This window comes from Terrapene carolina, unplaced genomic scaffold (assembly GCF_002925995.2).
Source record: "Terrapene carolina triunguis isolate 2854851 unplaced genomic scaffold, T_m_triunguis-2.0 Scaffold193, whole genome shotgun sequence".
NCBI classification, from domain to species: Eukaryota; Metazoa; Chordata; order Testudines; family Emydidae; genus Terrapene; species Terrapene triunguis.
In genome coordinates, this window is record NW_020664544.1 from 11,618,771 (window position 1) to 11,641,132 (window position 22,362).

At 51.9% G+C, this 22,362-nt stretch overlaps 1 protein-coding gene across 1 annotated transcript; it reads left to right on the top strand.

Moving 5' to 3' along the window:
• Positions 1 to 313: 313 nt before the first annotated feature.
• On the top strand, positions 314 to 21,900 carry LOC112124181 (alpha-2-macroglobulin-like protein 1; the record flags this gene model as incomplete). The annotated part of the gene is made up of 10 exons (XM_029912233.1): positions 314 to 568; positions 1,608 to 1,797; positions 2,242 to 2,404; positions 5,103 to 5,155; positions 6,196 to 6,216; positions 7,053 to 7,206; positions 8,816 to 8,900; positions 9,167 to 9,296; positions 20,610 to 20,724; positions 21,791 to 21,900. Coding segments are annotated over exons 1-10 (1,092 nt in total), but the record flags the coding sequence as incomplete, so codon positions are not given.
• Positions 21,901 to 22,362: the final 462 nt, after the last annotated feature.

The following is a 22,362-nucleotide window of genomic DNA, read 5'->3' on the forward strand; positions in this document are numbered from 1 at the left end:
GGCTCAGCAACCCCAACGTTCTTCTCATTTGCATTGCAGTTGTGGGGTCGCTGCCAGAACCCACTTTAACAAACTCATTTCTCAGCAAGCTCCTCCCCCCTGCTCCTGCCAGGGCTTTCCCAGCATCCTGGCTACTGCACAACACTGACCCCCAGAGGGGTCCCACCCCCTGCCGTGTAACCAATGCAAGGAGCCTCCTGGCCCACCTGAGCCTTTGCCAGGCAGCATCCTCTGACTCAAGCTGCAACAACCTGTCAGAGCCTCGAATCCAGCAGCTGGGGGCGGTGGGTAAATATTGTCCTGGCTGCGTCCCCAGCCCCAGCCAGAGACCTGACACGTCCCTTGTTTACCCCGGATCAAAGCGAAGCTCCAGCTCCATTAGGGCAGAGCAGGCTGCTCTCCAGCACAGAGCGTGGGGGAGAGGGAGGAAGAAGGACCCAGAGGGGGGTGACGTGTGTGTGTCCCCTTGTGCCTGCCCGTCTGCCTGCACCCCAGGAATGGGGGCCCCGGTAACCCCGGCCTGCCTGCTGCTCCTCCTGCACCTCACAGCTGGGACGTCTGCAGAGCCGTAAGCCCTGTCCGTGTCTGTCTGTCTGTCCGCGTGGTGGGCAGTGCGGGGTGGGGGGGTTGGAAGCAGCCGAGGGCACCGATGAGGGGGCTGCTCGATCCGAAACTGATGGGACAGGTCCGTTCTCCCCTGGGAGCTCAGTCCCTGATGCTGGATCCCTCCTGGGCCCCCCTGGTCCGGCCCCTCCAAGCAGTGGTGGAGGTTTTCTCTGGTTAAGGCAGTGGCTTGGGGGGCATGAGATCTCGGTTCAGTGCCCAGCTCTGTTACAGACGCCCTGTGCGCCCCCGGCCAGACACCGACCCTCTGAGCCTCAGCTCCCCTCTCTACCATGGGGTGATGATCCTCTGTGGCCGCCTGCTCCCATCAGCCTGTCACCTCCTTGGGCCGCACCCTGTCTCTGCCTGCGGGTCTGTCCAGCCTCAGTGCAGGGGGCCCAGCTGGGGTGGGCCTCTAGGCACCAGTGAAATAGAACAGTAATTATTGACGAACCCAGTGCGTTAAACGAACGTCTTAGCCAGAACAGGACAGTGCCCCGAAGGTGCAAATGCAAAAGGGTTCCTGCGAAGGTGGGTGGAGGCCCCGGGGTGCCGACTCGTCTGGGGGTGGGCGTGGGGTTGTATCTAAGCCAGTAACTGGCTGCAAAGGGCTCAGGTGCTCAGTACAGCCCCAGACTAACCAGCCTCCCCCCGCTGTGCACAGGGGTCTCTGCTCACTCTCAGTGCCACTAGCTGCCCCCTTCTGGGCAGACTGAGCACCCGAGAGGCCGGGGATGGAGGGGGACTGAGCCCCTCTCTGCGCCCCCGGGACCCCTCCAGCTCTGCGGGAGGCAGGCTGGGGTGGGGGATGTAGAGGGGGGGCCTTGCCCTGCCCCTGCCCTGTGGTTAGAGAAACAAATCAGTCTCCAGCACCGTCAACCCACCTCTGGCCCCAGCAGGAGGGACACTCAGAAATCGGGAGTCACCCCCGGTCCTGGGGGAGGCTCTGGGCTGTCCCCTCCCATCCCCTTCTCCCACTTCCCCCGGTGCTTTCCCCTCCCCAGGCACTATGTGGTGGTGAGCCCAGCCGAGCTCTACCACCCGCACACGGGGACGGTGTCAGTTCATCTCAGCGACCTCAACGAGACCGTCCGGGTGAGCGTCCGGCTGGAGAGGGTGGATGGGCTCAGCGCTATCACCCTGCTGGAGAGAGAGGTCCAGGAGCCCCGTCTGCACGAGAACGTGCGCTTCCAGGTGAGCCCCCGCCTGCAGCCATCGGCACGGCCCCGGGCACTGGCCATGGGTATGGAGCCCGTCAGCCCCGGGTCTGCAGCCCCAGCCCAGCCTCAGGCCCCGGGCACAGCAGGGCTCAGGGGACTGGCCATGGGCACGGAGCTGGTCACTCAATGGGCAGCTGTAGCCACAGAACTCGAGCCCATCCCTCAGCAGCGACAGGCAGGAGGGAGCGGGGATGGGGTGGTGGGTACAGAGAGCACCCTGGCTTCCAACTCCATCGAACGCCCCAGGTTCATGCTCCCTCCCATTCAGGGCCCCCAGGCTGGGGAGAGGGGTTCCTGTGTTTGGTGGGGGCCGGACAGGGACTCACAAACACCACTGCCCCCCCACGTGATAGCGGGTCTGCACCACGATCGGCCGGTTACCGGCCGCGGTGGCCTTGCTGGGGTTTCCCGTGTGCAGGTTCCAGCCCCGTCCGGGGGGCAACAGGAAGTGGCAGAGCTGCACGTCTCAATCCGGGGAGATGCCCTGCAGTTCTCTGAGCGGAAGAAAGTGCTGCTGCGGGCGCTGCAGCCCGGGACCTTTGTGCAGACGGACAAGGCCATCTACAAGCCGGGACAGACAGGTGAGAGGGCAGGTGCTGCTGGAGGGATTTTCTTAGGGCCCCAGGCCCTTGGGATGGATTCCCAGGCTCTGGGGATGGGATAGGGGCCTAGCGAGGGATTTGGGACTCTCACTTCTAGGCCCCTATCTGCACCCGGCCCCAGGGGAGAAGAGGCCCAAAGCCGGAGGCCTGTTTGGGGGGCTATATGGAACCAAGTAGGGGTCTCAGCCTGTCCTTGGTGATCGACAAAGCCCTGGCTGGGATGATTTAGTTGGGGATTGGTCCTGTTTTGTGCAGGGGGTTGGACTTGATGACCAACTGAGGTCCCTTCCAACCCTGATATTCTATGATTCTATGAAAAAAGAACAGGAGTACTTGTGGCACCTTAGAGACTAACAAATTAATTTGAGCATAAGCTTTTGTGGGCTACAGCCCACTTCATCGGTTGCATAGAATGGAACATATAGTGATGAGATATATATACATACAGAGGACATGAACAGGTCGGAGTTGCCCTACCAACTCTACGAGGCTAATTAATTAAGATGAGCTGTTATCAGCAGGAGAAAAAAACTTTTGTAGTGATAATCTAGATAGCCCATTTCAGACAGTTTGACAAGAAGGTGTGAGGATACTTAACATGGGGAAATAGATTCAATATATGTAATGGCTCAGCCATTCCCAGTCTCTGTTTAAGCCTAAATTGTTGGTATGTAGTTTGTATATTAATTCAAGTTCATCATTCTCTCCTTGGAGTCTGTTTTTGAAGCTTTTCTGTTGCAAAATTGCCACCTTTAAGTCTGTTATTGAGAGACCAGAGAGGTTGAAGTGTTCTCCTACTGGTTTTTGAATGTTATGATTCCTGATGTCAGATTTGTGTCCATTTATTCTTTTGTGTAGAGACAGTCCGGTTTGGCCAATGTACGTGGCAGAAGGGCATTGCTGGCACATGATGGCATATATCACATTGGTAGATGTGCAGGTGAACGAGCCCCTGATGGCGTGGCTGATGTGATTAAGTCCTATGATGGTGTCACTTGAATAGATATGTGGACAAAGTTGGCAACGGGGTTTGTTGCAGAGTTTGGTTCCTGGGTTAGTGTTTTTGTGGTGTGGTGTGTGGTTGCTGGTGAGTATTTGCTTCAGGTTGGGGGGCTGTCTGTAAGCGAGGACAGGTCTGTCTCCCAAGATCTCTGGGAGTGAGGGATCATCTTTAAGGATAGGTTGTAGATCTTTGATGATGTGTTGGAGAGGTTTTAGTTGGGGGCTGAAGGTGACGGCTAGTGGCGTTCTGTTATTTTCTTTGTTGGGCCTGTCCTGTAGTAGGTGACTTCTGGGTACTCTTCTGGCTCTGTCAATCTGTTTTTTCACTTCAGCAGGTGGGTACTGTAGTTTTAAGAACACTAGATAGAGATCTTGTAGGTGTTTGTCTCCTGTCTGAGGGATTGGAGCAAATGTGGTTGTATCTTAGACCTTGGCTGTAGACAATGGATCATGTGGTGTGTCCTGGATGAAAGCTGGAGTCATGTAGGTAAGTATAGCGGTCAGTAGGTTTTTGGTATAGGGTGGTGTTTATGTGACCATCGCTTATTAGCACAGTAGTGTCAAGGAAATGGACCATTTGTGTGGATTGGTCTAGGCTGAGGTTGATGGTGGGATGGAAATTGTTAAAATCATGGTGGAATTCCTCGAGGGCTTCTTTCCATGGGTCCAGATGATGAAGATGTCATCAATGTAGTGCAAGTAGAGTAGGGGTGTTAGGGGACAAGAGCTGAGGAAGCGTTGTTCTAAGTCAGCCATAAAAATGTTGGCATACTGTGGGGCCATGCGGGTACCCATAGCAGTGCCGCTGACTTGAAGATATACATTGTCCCCAAATGTGAAATAGTTGTGGGTGAGGACAAAGTCACAAAATTCAGCCACCAGGTTTGCCGTGACATTATCGGGGATACTGTTCCTGACGGCTTGTAGTCCATCTTTGTGTGGAATGTTGGTGTAGAGAGCTTCTACATCCATAGTGGCCAGGGTGGTGTTTTCTGGAAGATCATCAATGGATTGTAGTTTCCTCAGGAAGTCAGTGGTGTCTCGAAGATAGCTAGGAGTGCTGGTAGCGTAGGGCCTGAGGAGAGAGTCTACATAGCCAGACAATCCTGCTGTCAGGGTGCCAATGCCTGAGATGATGTGGCGTCCAGGATTCCCAGGTTTATGCATTTTGGATAGCAGGTAGAATACCCCTGGTCGGGGCTCTAGGGGAGTGTCAGTGTAGATTTGTTCCTGTGCTTCTTTAGGGAGTTTCTTGAGCAGATGGTGTAATTTCTTTTGGTAACCCTCAGTGGGATCAGAGGATCATGGCCTGTAGACTGTGGTGTTAGCTGCCTGGAGGCCTCTTGTTCATATTCCAACTTATTCATGATGATGACAGCACCTCCTTTGTCAGCCTTTTTGATTATGATGTCAGAGTTGTTCCTGAGGCAGTTCATGGAGTTGTGTTCAGCACCCATCGGCCTCCCCTGGCAGCCTCCAGCCACGCAGGGCAGGGCCGTGGCTCATTGGCAGAGGGCAGCGTGGGGAAGCTGGCGCTGCGCTGCCCGGGCTGGGCCCATTCTGCAGGTTCACAGAGGCCGTCACTGCCCGGGGCGTCCGGCTGGGACCTTCCCCAGCTGGGAATTCACTCACACAAACCAAGTCAGGGCTGATTCCCGCCTCTGCTCCTTTCCAGTGAAGTTTCGAATCGTCAGTTTGGACAAAGACTTCATTCCCAGTACCCGGAAGGTGAGAGCTGGGGGTGGGGGGTCGGGGGCAGGGTACCAGGGCCCTGGTGCACTGAACACGTTAGGTTTGTTTACACCAGGCAGGCCATTCATCTGGTTTGAAATCGGACAGTCCTCTCCTTGGGTGGTTTGCCCCCATCCAGTACATGCTTGTGTCTGGTATTGGATGGGGGGCACCATTTGGAAGAACGCACTGCTCCGCCCCTGCTGGCGTGAACTCACACACACCGAGTGTGCGAGGTCACGCCAGCGGGGACAGGCCCACACCATTCCTGGAAATCCCGGGATCTCTGGTATTCTGGGAATGCCTCAGCGGCCACCCTGGTCTTCACTGCTGCAGGGGGCGAGTCTCCCAGGGCAGGTTAACAGACTTGCAGTAGCAGGGCTTGTGCTGGCCTGCTGAAAACAGCCGTGTGGAGCAGCCCCCTGGGGTACAGAGCCTAGTGCCTTGGGCAGTGGCCTCTGTTGTTTGCAGTCTCTTTACTGCGCAGAGAGGGTTGATTGCACATTGCATGGAGCCGGAATGAGGGCGCTGGGCACCCACTGGCTTTAGTGCAGTCTGTGATTGGCTGTGGATGCCAGCCCCCTCCCTCTCCCGGGATGACAGTCATTAGCACCTTTCAGCCTAACCGTGCTGTGCGCTCTGAGTGAGGTGGCAGAATCGGGCCCAGTGTTTAAATACAGATTGACAGCTCCCCTCCCAGCCACCTCGCCCGGGCACTGGCTGCAACGCAGACCCCCCAGCCTTTAGACTGCCCCTTGGCAGAGACCCCAGCATCTCGCCCTGCTCCTCCACGCACACACCAGCCACCCACTGCCCTGTCTCCACCAACGCGGGAGGCGGGCATGGGAGGTGCGAGGGCTCCAGCCTCATGGACTCCCCTTCCTGTCCCTGCTCTCTGTCACCCCCACTGCTGTCCGCATGATCCCCCATGGCCCCAGAGACACCCCGGCCCTGGGGAGGTCACAGGCAGACCCCTGGACAGTGGGGGGTGTTTCCCGTCCCTCTAACCAGCCATCTCCTGTCTGTTTGCTTTGCAGCTGCCCCTGGTGACCGTGCAGGTCAGTCTGTGCCTCTCCAGCCTCCTCCTCTTCCTGTCCGGCTCATCCGAGGGCCCCCGGGGGTGTTCAGTCGTGGGGATCCCAGAAGAGTTTGGGCTGTGACCACAGTGTCCAGCAATCCAGCCCTAGACCCCTCTGCCCTGCTGTGGGGGTGCAAAGGGTCCCAGAGCACAGGGCATTTCTGGCTGGGCCACATGGGGGCAGGGAGGGGACATTTGTGCCATTGGGTTACGTCCTCCCCACCCCGAGTTTGCAGCGTCTGGGACTGTCTGTCCGGGAGGCAGGTGGGTTTGAGCCTGGCTGGGAACCCTGCCTGAGTCGCTCACCCCAAATGTTCCCAGCCCCCGAACTCTGGGTCAGGTAGTGACTTGATCAGGCCAGTGGGGAACTCAGCAGGGAGCTCCCTTGGGAGCCTGAATGGGGGAAGGGCAGGGGAGGAGGGAGGGTCTCTGGGAGCTGCAGGGGCAGAGGGGAGGGGTGGAGGTTTGGGGAGGCTGCGTGGGGAGAGGGGGGCAGGAAACATACCCACAGAGGCCTAGCACTGAGATGGAAACGGTCCCTACGGCGAGTTCCCTGGGCTTTGTCCAGGCTGGAGATGGAGTGTCCCTTGGGAGCCTGTTCCCCCCGGGGCAGTGTCCTCGGGTCAGGGCTGAGGGGCACTGGCAGGGGCCCTCTTACCCAGCGGCTGCCCGGCGGTGCCTGCTCCAGGCTAAGGAGAAGGATTTGAGCCCCCGGCGGTCGATCCAGCCCCCGTCGGCAGCATGAGGCACTCGGGGGCTGCCGGGGAGAAGCCGTGTGTGGGGGCAGCGGCTGAGCAGGGCGTGTCCGTTTGCCAGGATCCCAACGGGAACCGGATCGCCCAGTGGCGAGACGTGACTCCGCAGCAGGGCATCGTGGATCTGTCCCTCCCGCTGTCTGCAGAGCCGGCCCTGGGGACGTACGCCATCGAGGCGCAGGGGACGAAGCACTCGTTCAGCGTGGAGGAATACGGTGCGCAGCGGGGCCCAGGGTAGCGACCCACATCTGCCCTGTGCCCCCCAGCCCCACCTCTGCTCCTCCTGGAGCACAAGGGCTCTTCACACAAACACACCCTTCCCAGAGCTGGTGTTGCTGGGAGAGGGAGGGAAATGTCAATGGCTCCTTCTCCATCTTCTACCCCAAAAATAACCTCCTCTGGCTCCTGCGGGGGAGGGGGAGAGAAGAGCTCTGATGTCTCCCTTGAAACAGCTGCCACCTACCCCCACCCTCCCCCAGACACCCTGCCCTGACCCTCCCAACTGCCTCCCACCCCCCTGCCCCAGACACCCTGCCTGAGCCCCCAACTGCCTCCTACCCCCACCCTTGCCCCAGACACCTGCCACTGACCCCGCCAACTTCCTCCCACCCCCGGTTCCCCACACACCCTGCCCTTGAGCCCCACCCCCCCCAATGCTCCCCTCTTTCCACTGCTGGCCAACCGCCCATACCGCAAGCAGGAGGGAAAAAGCAGGCACCCCCGACTTCCCGCCCCACCCGGTGCCCCATCCCAGTGCTGCACATTCACCCAGCCCCAACACACGCTCCCCTCCTGGGGCTTCTGGGCCTCAGAGCCGCCCAGCCAGCTCCTGTCAGTGCCCCAGGACGGCCCAGACCCTGAGGGACAAAGTGCCATGGAGCAGCCCCCCGGCTTCTCTGGGCTGAGCCCAGGGGTGAATTTGGCCCTGTCTGGCCAGGCTGCCTGGCAGGGCCCTGCTGGGGACAAGGTCCCAGCCGAACACCAACTCCCAGAGGGAAACAGCCGGGACCTCATCAGCCAGGAGAAACGCCCATGTCAATGGGCCCCCATGGTCCCTGACGTGTCCCCGCTTTCAGGCCCACGTTGTCCCTGGTCTCGAGCTAGGGTGACCATACATCCCTGGCCAGAACAGTCCTTTTTTTTAAGCCCTGTCCCACTGACCCGACTTTTTTGGCTCCGACGGGGGGTGTGAGCTCTGGGGTGGGGCCGGGAATGAGGAGTTTGGGGTGCAGAAGGGGGATCTGGGCTGGGGTTGGGGTAGGGGGTTGGGGCACAGGGGGTGGCTCGGGGGTGCCGGCTGTGGGCGTTGCTTATCTCAAGCAGCTCCTGGAAGCAGTGGCATGTCCCCCCTCCAGCTCCCAGCCATGGTTCCCAGCCAATGGGAGCTGTGGGGGGCGGCGCTTGGGACGGGGGTAGCATTCGGAGCCCCCTGGCTGCCCCTATGGGTAGGAGCCGGAGGGGGGACATGCCGCTGCTTCTGGGAGCAACAAATAGCCACGGCACACAGGGAGCCTGCCTTAGCCCCACTGCCCCGCCGACCGGAGTTTTAACAGCCCGGTCTGTGGTGCCAACCGGAGCCTCCAGGGTCCCTTTTCGACCGGGCGTTCCAGTCGAAAACCGGACACCTGGCAACCCTACTGCTGCAATCTGCAGCCTCTTCCCAGCCCCGCTCCATTTCCGGGCCCTTCCCCTTCCTGCCCAGCCGGGAGATTGGGGGAGGGGGGGGCTGCAAGACCCAGGGAGAAGCTCCAAGGCCGAGGATCATGATGAAACCCCCGAGCCGGGACTGCAGGTCGGTTTCACCCCGTCCCTCTCTGCCCCCAGTGCTGCCCAAGTTCGAAGTGACCCTGGAGCTGCCCCCCGTGGTGACGGTGCTGGATGAGACGATCCTGCTGTGGGTGTGCGGCCAGTGAGTGTGAAACCAGCCCTGCCGGGCTGATAAGGGGGGGCTGGAACTGCCCTGGACCTTCCTCCCCCGCCCCCCAAGCCAGAATCTGACCTGCCCCTTCCCTGCCTGCGCCCCTCTGCCCCATGCTCATGGCCAGGCAGGGCTCCCTGGGGCTCTCACTCCCACCCACACGATGAGCCCCACCCCAGCAGGGACCTGCCCCCCATGAGCAGGGGCGTTGGCCCCCTCCCCTCCCACTTACCCTCTCCCTCCCCTCTGCTAAACAGATACACCTACGGGAAGCCCGTCCTGGGGAGGGTCCAGGCCAGCCTGTGTCGGGAGGAACAACCAGCATATCACGGGTACCATCTTCATGCCGAGCTAACCGGGGCTCTGTGCACGGAGCTTACTGGCCAGGTGAGTGCGACTGGGGAGGCACATGACATGCTGCTGGAGGAGGCTCCTCTCCATGTTTTTCTTACACTGGCCAGAGGGGGCGCTGTGATCTGCCTTGGTGATGTTGGTGACATTGGGGGGTGGGGACATAAGAGCGGCCAGACTGGGTCAGACCAAAGGTCCATCTAGCCCAGTGTCCTGTCTGCGGACAGTGGCCAATGCCAGGTGCCCCAGAGGGAATGAACAGAACAGGTATCACCAAGTGATCCATCCCCCATCGCCCATTCCCAGCTTCTGACAAACAGAGGCTATGGACACCATTCCTGTCCATCCTGGCTAATAGCCATTGATGGACCTACCCTCCATGAACTTATCTAGTTCTTTTTTGAACCCTGTTAGAGTCTTGGCTTTCACAACATCCTCTGGCAAAGAGTTCCACAGGTTGACTGTGTGTTGTGTGAAGAAATACTTCCTTTTGTTTGTTTTAAACCTGCTGCCTGTTAATTGCATTTGGTGACCCCTAGTTCTTGTGTTATGAGAAGGAGTAAATAACACTTCCTTATTTACTTTCTCCACACCAGTCATGAGTTTATAGACCTCTGTCATATCGCCCCTTAGTCGTCTCTTTTCCAAGCTGAAAAGTCCTAGTCTTATTAATCTCTCCTCATATGGCAACCGTTCCATACCCCTAATCATTGTTGTTTCCCTTTTCTGAACCTTTTCCAATTCCAGTATATCTTTTTTGAGATGGGTCGACCGCATCTGCACACAGTTTTCAAGATGTGGCCATACCTTGGATTTAAATAGAGGCAACATGATATTTTCTGTCTTATTATCTATCCCTGTCTTAATGATTCCCAACATTCTGTTTGCTTTTTTGACTGCCGCTGCACATTGAGTGGATGTTTTCAGAGAACTATCCACAATGACTCCAAGATCTCTCTCTTGAGTGGTAACAGCTAATTTAGACCCCATCATTTTATATGTATAGTTGGGATCTGTGTTCCCTGTAAACTGCGAGAGATGAGAATTAAGTGCCACCCAGCTAATTAGCAGAGCAGCCAGCAGCATGTGTTCAGGTGCCCCTCCCCCCATGTTGCTCCATCCTGCAGCTGCTCCCGGGAGCCGGGACCCTCCTGCTCGCTGTGCAGAGCAGGGGGGTGGGTGCTGATGTCATGGTGTCCCCCTTCCCTTGCCCCTGTACCCCATCTCCACAAAACAGGGCAGAGGGGACAGCCTGGCTCAGTAGGACTGGGATCATAGAAACATAGAATATCAGGGTTGGGAGGGACCTCAGGAGGTCATCTAGTCCAACCCCCTGTTCAAAGCAGGACCAACCCCAACTAAATCATCCCAGCCAGGGCTTTGTCATGCCGGGCCTTAAAAACCTTTAAGGATGGAGATTCCACCACCTCCCTAGGTAACCCATTCCAGTGCTTCGCCATCCTCCTAGTGAAATAGTTGACGATGAAACCATTACTCCTTGTTCTGTCATCTGCCACCACTGAGAACAGCCGAGTTCCATCCTCTTTGGAACCCGCTCCCCCCTTCTGGAAGTTGAAGGCTGCTATCAAATCCCCCCTCACTCTTCTCTTCTGCAGACTAAATAAGCCCAGTTCCCTCAGCCTCTCCTCATAACTCATGTGCCCCAGCCCCCTAATCATTTTCGTTGGCCTCCGCTGGACTCTCTCCAATTTGTCTACATGCCTTCTTTAGTAGGGGGACCAAATCTAGATGCAATACTCCAGATGTGGCCTCACCAGTGCCGAATAGAGGGTGTGACAATGCGGTTCTGGCGGAACCCAACTGAGAGTGCCAACTCAGGACAAATTGCTCAAACAGGGCAGTTACAGCCCAAGGCTGGGGTTTTTCCACCTCTAAGGCAAACCAAACCAGCCAGACTAAGAGGACTTCGGTCTCACCCCACTGGCTAACCGCAAGTCTCACAAGCAATCTCCTTACACACTCCAGTTTCCCAGTATTACCACCAGTGCCACTCGTTATGGGGACAAATGGTTATGAAAACCAACACCCCAGTAAAAGAAAAAGGTTCTCCTGATCCCAAAGGACCAAGCCCCAGACCCAGGTCAATATACAAATCAGATCTTACCCACAAATCACGCTGTTGCCAGTCCTTTAGAATCTAAAATCTAAAGGTTTATTCATAAAAGGTAAAAGATAGAGATGAGTGTTAGAATTGGTTAAATGGAATCAATTACATACAGTAATGGCAAAGTTCTTGGTTCAGGCTTGCAGCAGCGATAGAATAAACTGCAGGTTCAAATCAAGTCTCTGGAATACATCCCACGCTGGGATGGGTCCTCAGTCCTTTGTTCAAAGCTTCATCTTGTAGCAAAGTCCCTCCAGAGGTATGAAGCAGGATTGAAGACCAGATGGAGATGAGGCATCAGCCTTATATAGTCTTTTCCAGGTGTAAGAACACCTTTGTTCTTACTGTGGAAAATTACAGCAAAATGGAGTCTGGAGTCACATGGGCCAGTCCCTGCATACTTTGCTGAGTCTCAAGGCATATTTGCCTTCTCTCAATGGGTCCATTGTATAGCTGATGGTCCTTAATGGGCCATCAAGCAGGCTAGGCAGAGCTAACACCAGTTTGTCTGGGATGTCACCCAGCAGCATAGCATAAGTTTGAAATACAGACAGTATAGAGCCAATATTCATAACTTCAACTACAAAATTGATACACACATATAGACAGCCTAATCATAACCAGTAAACCATAACCTTGTCTTAGACACCCCATTTGACCCCCTTTATACAAGATTTGCGTGCCACTACCGGACCTTGGTTGCAACAATGATCTATATGGTCCCAGATTATATCAATAACGTCACAGAGGGGAATAATCCCTTCCCTCGATCTGCTGGCAATGCTCCTACTAATACAGCCCAATATACTGTTGGCCTTCTTGGCAACAAGGGCACACTGCTGACTCATATCCAGCTTCTCGTCCACTGTAATCCCCAGGTCCTTTTCTGCAGAATTGCTGCTTAGCCAGTCGGTCCCCAGCCTGTAGCAGTGCATGGGATTCTTCCTTCCTAAGTGCAGGGCTCTGCACTTGTCCTTGTTGAACTTCATCAGATTTCTTTTGGCCCAATCCTCTAACACTGATCTACAATTTTTGAGAAGTCGTCTGCTTCAGAGATAAAATGTGCTATTTATTATGTATTTTGATGTGCTGAATTCAAATATGACAATTAAAACAACTGATTGGCTACTGTTTCTAAAATATTTAAGTTTTTATTTTATGTCTATTTATATTGTGTAGATAGTAGAGTTTTAATCATAAATTGTAAACCTAGGTCTTTTCATGTGTTTATGGTTGCTTTACATGATAATATTTCACCTGTCCTGTTTATGTAACACTTTAAAAATCAGCAAAAGGGTTATATAAATAAAATTTATTATGAAACAAAAGGCAAAAAACTATTATGTACATAGTTTAGTCCTATTCAGTGTCTACTCGGCGCTTCTTGGCTTGTCTCTTGTATTCATTAAATGGAGGATCTCTTGTCACTGTCCAGCAATAGTCTGCAAGCATTGATGGGCTCCATTTGCCCTGATAGCGTTTCTCCATTGTTGCAATGTCCTGGTGAAATCGCTCGCCGTTCTCGTCGCTCACTGCTCCGCAGTTTGGTGGAAAAAAATCTAGATGAGAGTGCAAAAAATGTATCTTTAGTGACATGTTGCAACCAAGGCTTTTGTATGCCTTGAGGAGGTTTTCCACCAACAACCTGTAGTTATCTGCCTTGTTGTTTCCGAGAAAATTTATTGCCACTAACTGGAAGGCTTTCCATGCCGTCTTTTTCTTGCCACGCAGTGCATGGTCAAATGCATCATCTCGAAGAAGTTCACGAATCTGAGGACCAACAAAGACACCTTCCTTTATCTTAGCTTCACTTAACCTTGGAAATTTTCCACGGAAGTACTTGAAAGCTGCTTGTGTTTTGTCAATGGCCTTGACAAAGTTCTTCATCAGACCCAGCTTGATGTGTAAGGGTGGTAACAAAATCTTCCTCGATTCAACAAGTGGTGGATGCTGAACACTTTTCCTCCCAGGCTCCAATGACTGTCAGAGTGGCCAATCTTTCTTGATGTAGTGGGAATCTCTTGCACGACTATCCCATTCGCAGAGAAAACAGCAGTACTTTGTGTATCCAGTCTGCAGACCAAGCAAGAGAGCAACAACCTTCAAATTGCCACAAAGCTGCCACTGATGTTGGTCATAGTTTATGCACCTCAAAAGTTGTTTCATGTTGTCATAGGTTTCCTTCATATGGACTGCATGACCAACTGGAATTGATGGCAAAACATTGCCATTATACAGTAAAACAGCTTTAAGACTCGTCTTCGATGAATCAATGAACAGTCTCCACTCATCTGGATCGTGAACGATGTTGAGGGCTGCCATCACACCATCGATGTTGTTGCAGGCTACAAGATCACCTTCCATGAAGAAGAATGGGACAAGATCCTTTTGATGGTCACGGAACATGGAAACCCTAACATCACCTGCCAGGAGATTCCACTGCTGTAGTCTGGAGCCCAACAGCTCTGCCTTACTCTTGGGTAGTTCCAAATCCCTGACAAGGTCATTCAGTTCACCTTGTGTTCTGAGGTGTGGTTCAGAGGAGGAGGATGGGAGAAAATGTGGGTCCTGTGACATTGATGGTTCAGGACCAGAAGTTTCATCCTCTTCCTCTTCCTCATCTGACTCAAGTGAGAATGATTCTGGTGCATCAGGAACCGGCAGTCCTTCTCCATGGGGTACTGGGCGTATAGCTGATGGAATGTTTTGATAATGCACAGTCCACTTTTTCTTCTTTGACACACCTTTCCCAACTGGAGGCACCATGCAGAAGTAACAATTGCTGGTATGATCTGTTGGCTCTCTCCAAATCATTGGCACTGCAAAAGGCATAGATTTCCTTTTCCTGTTCAACCACTGGCGAAGATTTGTTGCACAAGTGTTGCAGCATATGTGTGGGGCCCACCTCTTGTCCTGATCTCCAATTTTGCAGCCAAAATAAAGGTGATAGGCTTTCTTAACCATAGTGGTTATACTGCGCTTTTGTGATGCAAAAGTCACTTCACCACAAACATAGCAGAAGTTATCTGCACAGTTCACACAAGTACGAGGCATCTCTGCTCACTTTGGCTAAACAGAAATGTGTCCCTTTGCAAAATCAAACACTGACAAATAAGAGAGCACGACACTGTATGATTTCTAGAGCTGATATAGGGCAATTTGTTCAGCAGAGTGATGTAAGCTTCGTTATGATTGCATCATCCATGACTTCTAGGAATAACATGATGCAATTCATATCATGTATGACGCAATACCAGCTTCAGATTGCATCATTCATTGTTTTGCCTAAAAAGCAAGTACTGTCCAAACCCAGTCATAGATTTATTCATAGATCCAGTTAAAGATGTATTTTAGTCATTTCTGGTTTAAATTGAGATCCCTTCCCTTTATAACTCACTTATCCTCCGCCATTCCCAAGTCAAGGGTCGTATATACTGACCCAATAGCATATCTTGAAAACTAGAGCCAATCAACAATTTTAAGCATCATTTTCATTCTCAGTGACCCAGAATTAGTAAAGTTTGGCTACATTTATTTCAGAAGCATTTTGGCTGTAGAGCAGTGTAATTTGTCTAGGTCACTCTGGACCCTATCCCTACCCTCCAGCGTATCTACCTCTCCCCCCAGCTTACTGTCATCTGCAAACTTGCTGAGGGTGCAATCCATCCCATCATCCACATCATTAATAAAGATGTTGTACAAAACTGGTCCCAGGACCGACCGCTTGGTACCGGCTGCCAACTAGACATCGAGCCATTGATCACTACCCATTGAGCCCGACAATCTAGCCAGCTTTCTATCCACCTTATAGTCCATTCATCCAATCCATACTTCTTTAACTTGCTGGCAAGAATACTGTGGGAAACCATATCAAAAGCTTTGCTAAAGTCAAGATATATCAGGTCCACCACTTTCTCCATATCCACAGAGCCAGTTATCTCATCATAGATGACTATCAGGTTGGTTAGCTGCTGCCCTCTGAATGGTGAGTGGCTGAGTGCCTTTCTTAAAGGGACAGTGAGGGCACTGTTTCTCAGTTTTCCCCAGCAGCCAGCTCACAGAGTCTCTGTCTCTCTCCCCTTCCCCATGCCCAGGTACCCCATCTCCGCAGAGCTGAGGAGGGGAGACAACAGGGCTCAGGACAGAGCAGGAAAGCTTTCAGTGAGTGTCTTAAAGAGACAGTGCACAGCTTTCCCCAGCAGCCAGCACACACACTGTCTCTGTGTCACAGACACACAGTCTCTGTGTCACACACAGAGTCTGTCACACACACACTCTGTCTCTGTCACAGTCACCTCCCAACACATACTTGTATTATTGTTGCTACCTCTTGGTACTTCCTGTAATGCACATATATTCTCTGTAATTTTATTCTTTGAAAGTCTGTTATTTTAGTGTTTTGACTGGTCTATGCATTTCATAATTTTTATTTCTCTTACACTTAAATTTAATTATGTGAGTATTGAGTTCTAAAATGCCTAACCTGTCCTGGCTGGGGTAATTATTCCTATGGTAACTTTTTAAAAATATATTAGATCTAGGTTATTTTTTTCTACTGGTAGTGCACATAGGCACATACCTCGGTACACATAACAAAATTTATTCCGCACATGGATGGAAAAAATTAGAGGGAACATTGGTTAGGATTATGTTTTCCAATGTGCATTACTTTGCATTTATCAACATTGAATTTCATCTGCCATTTTGTTGCCCAGTCACCCAGTTTTGAGAGATCCTTTTGTAGCTCTTTCCACTCTGCCTGGGATTTAACTATCTTGAGTAGTTTTGTATCATCTGCAAATTTTGCCACTTCACTGTTTACCCCTTTTTCCAGATCATTTATGAATATGTTGAATAGTACTGGTCCCAGTACAGACCCCTGGGGGACACCACTATTTACCTCTCTTCATTCTGAAAACCTACCATTTATTCCTACCCTTTGTTTCCTATCTTTTAACCAGTTACCAATCCATGAGAAGACCTTCCCTCTTATCCCATGACAGCTTACTTTGCTTAAGAGCCTTTGGTGAGGGACCTTCTCAAAGGCTTTCTGAAAATATAAATACACTACATCCACTGGATCCCCCTTGTCCACATGCTTGTTGTCCCCATCAAGGAATTCTAGTAGATTGGCGAGGCATGATTTCCCTTTACAAAAACCATGTTGACTCTTCCCCAACAAATTATATTCATCTATGTGTCTGACAATTTTGTTCTTCGCTATAGTTTCAACCAGTTTGCCCAGTACTGAAGTCAGGCTTACCAGCCTGTAATTGCTGGGATCACCTCTGGAGCCCTTTTTAAAAATTGGCGTGACATTAGCTATCCTACAATTATTTGGTACAGAAGCTGATTTAAAGGACAGGTTATGAACCATAGTTAATAGTTCCGCAATTTCACATTTGAGTTCTTTCAGAACTCTTGGGTGAATGCCATCTGGTCCCGGTGACTTGTTACTGTTAAGTTTATCAATTAATTCCAAAACCTCCTCTAGTGACACTTCAATCTGTGACAATTCCTCAGATTTGTCACCTACAAAGGACAGCTCAGGTCTGGGAATCTCCCTCACATCCTCAGCTGTGAAGACGGATGCAAAGAATTCATTTAGTTTCTCCGCAATGGCCTTATCATCCTTGAGAGCTCCTTCAGCATCTCGATTGTCCAGTGGCCCCACTGGTTGTTTAGCAGGCTTCCTGCTTCTGATGTACTTAAAAAAATGTTTGCTATTACTTTTTGAGTCTTTGGCTAGCTGTTCTTCAAATTCTTTTTTGGCCTTTCTAATTATATTTTCACACTTCATTTGCCAGAGTTTATGCTCCTTTCTAGTTTCCTCACTAGGATTTAACTTCCATTTAATAAAGGATGCCTTTTTGCCTCTCACTGCTTCTTTTACTTTGTTGTATGGCCACAGTGGTACTTTTTTGGTTCTCTATGTTTTTTAATTTGGGGGATACATTTAAATTGAGACTCTAATATGGTGTCTTTAAAAAGTTTCCATGCAGCTTGCAGGGTTCTCACTTATGGCACTGTACCTTTTAATTTCTGTTTAACTAACTTCCTCATTTTTGTGTAGTTCCCCTTTCTGAAATTAAATGCTACCATGTTGGGCTGCTGTGGTGTTTTCCCTGCCACATGGATGTTAAATTTAATTATATTGTGGTCACTATTACCAAGCGGTCCAGCTATATTCACCGCTTGGACCAGATCCTGTGCTCCACTTAGGATTAAATCAAGAATTGCCTCTCCTCTTGTGGGTTCCAGGACTAGCTGCTCCAAGAAGCAGTCATTTAAGGTGTCAAAAAACTTTCTCTCTTCATCCCTTCCTGAGGTGATATGAACCCAGTCAATATGGGGATAGTTGAAATCCCCCATTATTATTGAGTTTTTTATTTTTATAGCCTCTCTAACCTCCCTGAGCATTTCACAGTCACTATCACCATCGTGGTCAGGTGGTTGGTAATATATCCCTACTGCTATAATCTTATTATTAAAGCATGGAATTACTATCCATAGAGATTCTGTGGTACTGTTTGGTTCATTTAAGATTTTTACTTCATTTGATTCTACTCTTTCTTTCACATATAGTGCCACTCCCCTACCAGCATGACCTGTTCTGTCCTTCCGATATATTTTGTACCCTGGTATTACTGTGTCCCATTGATTATCTTCATTCCACCAAGTTTCTGTGATGCTTATTATATCAATATCCTCATTTAAAATGGGGCACTCTAGTTCACCTATCTTATTATTTAGACTTCTAGCATTGGTATATAAGCAATTTAAAAACTTGTCACTTTTTAACTGTCTGCCATTACATGATGTAATTGAATGGGACTTTTTTTTTTTCATTTGACTGTTTCTCATCAGATCCTACCTGTATTTTATCATCTTCCATCCTCTCCTACTTACTAGGACATAAAAAATCTCCATTAATAGATCCTCCCCTAAGGGATGTCGCTGTCTGAACCACGTGCTCCTCCGCATCTGTTGGCTTTCCCCCAGGCCTTAGTTTAAAAACTGCTCTATGACCTTTTTAATTTTAAGTGCCAGCAATCTGGTTCCATTTTGGTTTAGGTGGAGCCCATCCTTCCTATATAGGCTCCCCCTTTCCCAAAAGTTTCCCCAGTTCCTAATAAACTTAAACCCCTCCTCCCTACACCATTGTCTCATCCACACATTGAGACCCTGCAGTTCTGCCTGTCTAACTGGCCCTGCATGTGGAACTAGAAGCATAATGTCACCATGGAGGTCCTGGACTTCAATCTCTTACCTAGCCTAAATTTGGCCTCCAGGACCTCTCTCCTATCCTTCCCTATGTCATTGGTATCTACATATACCACAACCACCAGCTCCTCCCCAGCACTACACAGAAGTCTATCTAGATGTCTCAAGAGATCTGCAACCTTCACACCAGGCCGGCAAGTCACCATACAGTTCTCCCGGTCATCGCAAACCGAGCTATCTATGTTTCTAATGATCGAATCCTCCATAACTATTACCTGTCTCTTCCTAATAACTGGAGTTCCCTCCCCCAGAGCGGTATCCTCAGGGCGAGAGGATACCACGACATCATCTGAAAGGAGGGTCCCAACTATGGGATCATTTCCCTCTGCTCCAGTTGGATGTTCTCCTTCATCCTCCTCAACAGCACAGAGGCTGTCAGACGGGGGGGTGGGACTGTTCTACTGTGTCCCGGAAAGTCTCATCTATGTATCTCTCTGTCTCCCTCAGCTCCTCCAGTTCAGCCACCCTGGCCTCCCAAGCACAGTATCTGAGGGCCAGGAGCTCCTTGCACCGAATGCACACATACGCCACCTGCCGTAGGGCAGGTAATCATACATGCTGCATTGGGTGCAATAAACTTGATAGCCCCCACTCTGTTGCTGGACTTCTGCCTGCATTCTTTTTTTACTCCTGAAGCTTGGTCCTTTGTTGTTATTTTGGTTTTATCAGGGGGTGGTTTGGGCTTTAAATGTAAAGAATGTTAAGAGTATCTAGCCCCCCAGCTCACACTCCCTGCTCTAAACTCCCTCGCAAAACTCCCCTGTTAGCCGCTCCTGTTCGCTAGCTCCTCTGGTTGCTTAGGAGCAGGCTTTTTAAAGCCCTGGTATTCCTGAGTAGCCCCGCCCCATGTTTAAGGGGTGATGGGGGCTAAAGGGCTTAGGGATCACAGCCTCCTTAAGCAGCTCTCAGCCTTGCCTAGCAGGCCGCTAGGCTCAGCACACACTGTCAGCACAAACAAACAGACCATACGGTATATTTCAATCAAGCAGCAAGCACACCACAAACACACACACTACAGACAACTGGCAGCTGTGTAGCAGGGCTTAGGGACTTATACGGCCCCCACTTTCACCACAATATCTCAATGCCTCACTGATCCTCCTAGCCGCCGGGAGGCGAGGCAGATTCCTGTCCCCATTGTACAGATGGGGAACTGACGCACGGAGATTCTCAGGGTCCGTCTGCACAGCAAAAACCCTGCGGCAGTGTCTCCGAGCCCAGCTCTGCTGCCTGGGGCTTGTGCCGCTTGGCTAAAGGAACAGTGTAGATGCTCGGCTGGAGCCTGGGCTCCGAGACCCTCCCCCATACCCGGGTCTAGCGCCTGGACCCGACCGTCAACCTGCTGGTTTTAGCCCCGCAGCACAAGCGGGGTCAGCAGGGCTGGGCTCTGAGACTCGCGGCCGCAGGGTGTTTCTGCTGGAGCCGTACTCAGAGGGACTTGCAGGCAGCCTCTGGCAGAGCAGGGACTTGCCCCCAGGTCTCTCCAGACCTAGGCTAGTGCTCCAGGTTACGCGGCCTCCCTTCCTCATCAGCAGCTCTCGTTAGGCAGGGGCAATGGAACGATACAGATCTCCCCGAATGCTCTCAGTCCCTGGGGGACTAGGGGGCCGATTGGAATTAGCCAGCATTATCACGACGATGGGGGACAAGCACCACGGGATCTGTGATGGGCACGGGTGGCCAGGGCCTGTTTTACGTCTCATCCCACCCACAGCAGCTCCAGCTACACAGCGCCCCCTAGTGCTGTGCTGGGGTACTGGTGTCAGGGCTGAATCCAAGGTGAGAGCGCCCCCTGCTGCTGACTTCAGCACCCAGATTTTCTTTGAGTGTCTCCTGTCCCGGCACTAACCAGGCCAAGCCCGATTAGAGACCTGCTGAGCTGACACCTGCGGGGCCTGGTGCAGAGCTGCTGCTAACGGGCTGTGATTCTCTTCCTCCAGACTGAGAGCAATGGCTGCTTTTCGACAGAGGTGGGGCTGGCTCGCTTCAACCTGACCCACTCTGGCTACAAGAGGAGCTTCCAGGCCAAGGCGTCTCTCGTGGAGGAGGGGACAGGTAAGGTTGACAACCCTCCAGGATTGGCCTGGAGTCTCCAGGAATTAAAGATTAATCTTTAATTAAAGATTATGTCATGCGAAGAAACCTCCAGGAATACATCCAACCAAAATTGGCAAGCCTAGGGACAGTGGGACTGAAATCAAGCACACATGCACACCCCCAGGCAGCTCCCAGCACTAAACCCCCAGGGGCAGAGGGGGCTCACTTGCACGTGTGGTCATGTCATTTGTAGCCCAGCTGCTTTAGAGATGGGCCCAGAGGTAGCATTGGGGGGTTGGATCTGGGGTTCTGGTTCAGCCCATCACTGGGATCAATTCCTCATGAGGAGTTCAGACCTGGGCATATTCATGCAAAGACTAAACACCCTCCCGCGAGTGGCCTCTGGCTGTGGACTGAGCTGGCAGAGTGGAGTGAAGGCCCAGCATGTGTCACTGGGCCCTGAGTCACGGCCTCAGTGATGTTAGTGCTTAGCATTCAAAACTGCAAGTGCTAATAGCTTAGCAGATAACTCCACATTTAACCCAGAAGAATCCTGATTTCCAGAGCGGCCGACACCCGTTTGGCTGAAAACTGTAACTGTGGGGTGGCTACAACATTACCCTCAGGTGCTGACATCAGCGATGGCGAAGTGGCTGGAGGAGAGCGGGTCCAGAACGGCAACGGGTCACTGGGCACTTCTGAAAACGGCCCTTTCTGGGGGCAGGCCCTGTGCCGAGAGGCCTGTGCACGGGGTCAGCTCTGGGGCCGTTCAGTAAAGAGCTCTGTGCTGGGGAAAGGGCCGCAGAGCCAGGAGACCCTGCTGGCACATGTCAAGTGGCTGGTTTGGGATTAAGCCCCAGGGGAAGGTGGATCTAAATTTTCTAGTTTCCAGATTCCCCAGGAAAATCCTTCTCTGACCCCAGCCGAACCTCCCAAATTCTCCCCCAAATCACACCCTCCAGTACATAGCGAGAGGGGGTAGAAATGGCTGCACGGATTGTTATGGAGAGAAATCTGGGACGTAGCCTGAACTCTGGTGGCTCTCCTGGCACCTTCCTCCTATCGTCCCTCCCTCTCCTGCTAGGGGTGGAGCTCAACGCGACCAAGAGCTGCAAGATCGTGTCTGAAATCGCTACGGTGACCTTTGAGGACGCTGACGAGACCTACAAGGCTGGAATCCCCTACACTGGCAAGGTAACGGGATTACCGGTGTGACAGAGTGGGATATGTTTGTACCGCACTGTAACCTCCATTGGTGTTGACTGCTTGCTGGATGTGCTGCACTTCTGGTGCACACGTGCCCCATGCACTGGAGATCAGAATGCTTTAGCTGCGCTCTTCATGTCCTCAAGCCCCCCCTTACCGAGGGCACAATGAGGGTTGAGAAAACCAGGCAAGCCTCAGTTCCTTCTCACAGCCCCTGGCTGAGAGACAGAGCCAGCAGCAGTGTTCGGTCTCCTGCTCCACTGAAGTTTTTCTCTTTATATTTTGTAAATAGTAATTTTTGATAGTTAACAATTTTTACTGGAGATAGTGGTTTAGTTAGTTTAGCTGAACTCTCCTGTTTTAGGGAGGATTTCAGTCGTAGACTCCCTCTCCTCGGAGCAAAGAATGTCGGCCATACGTATAGGGTGGGGGAGTCTAGCCCGGGAAGCA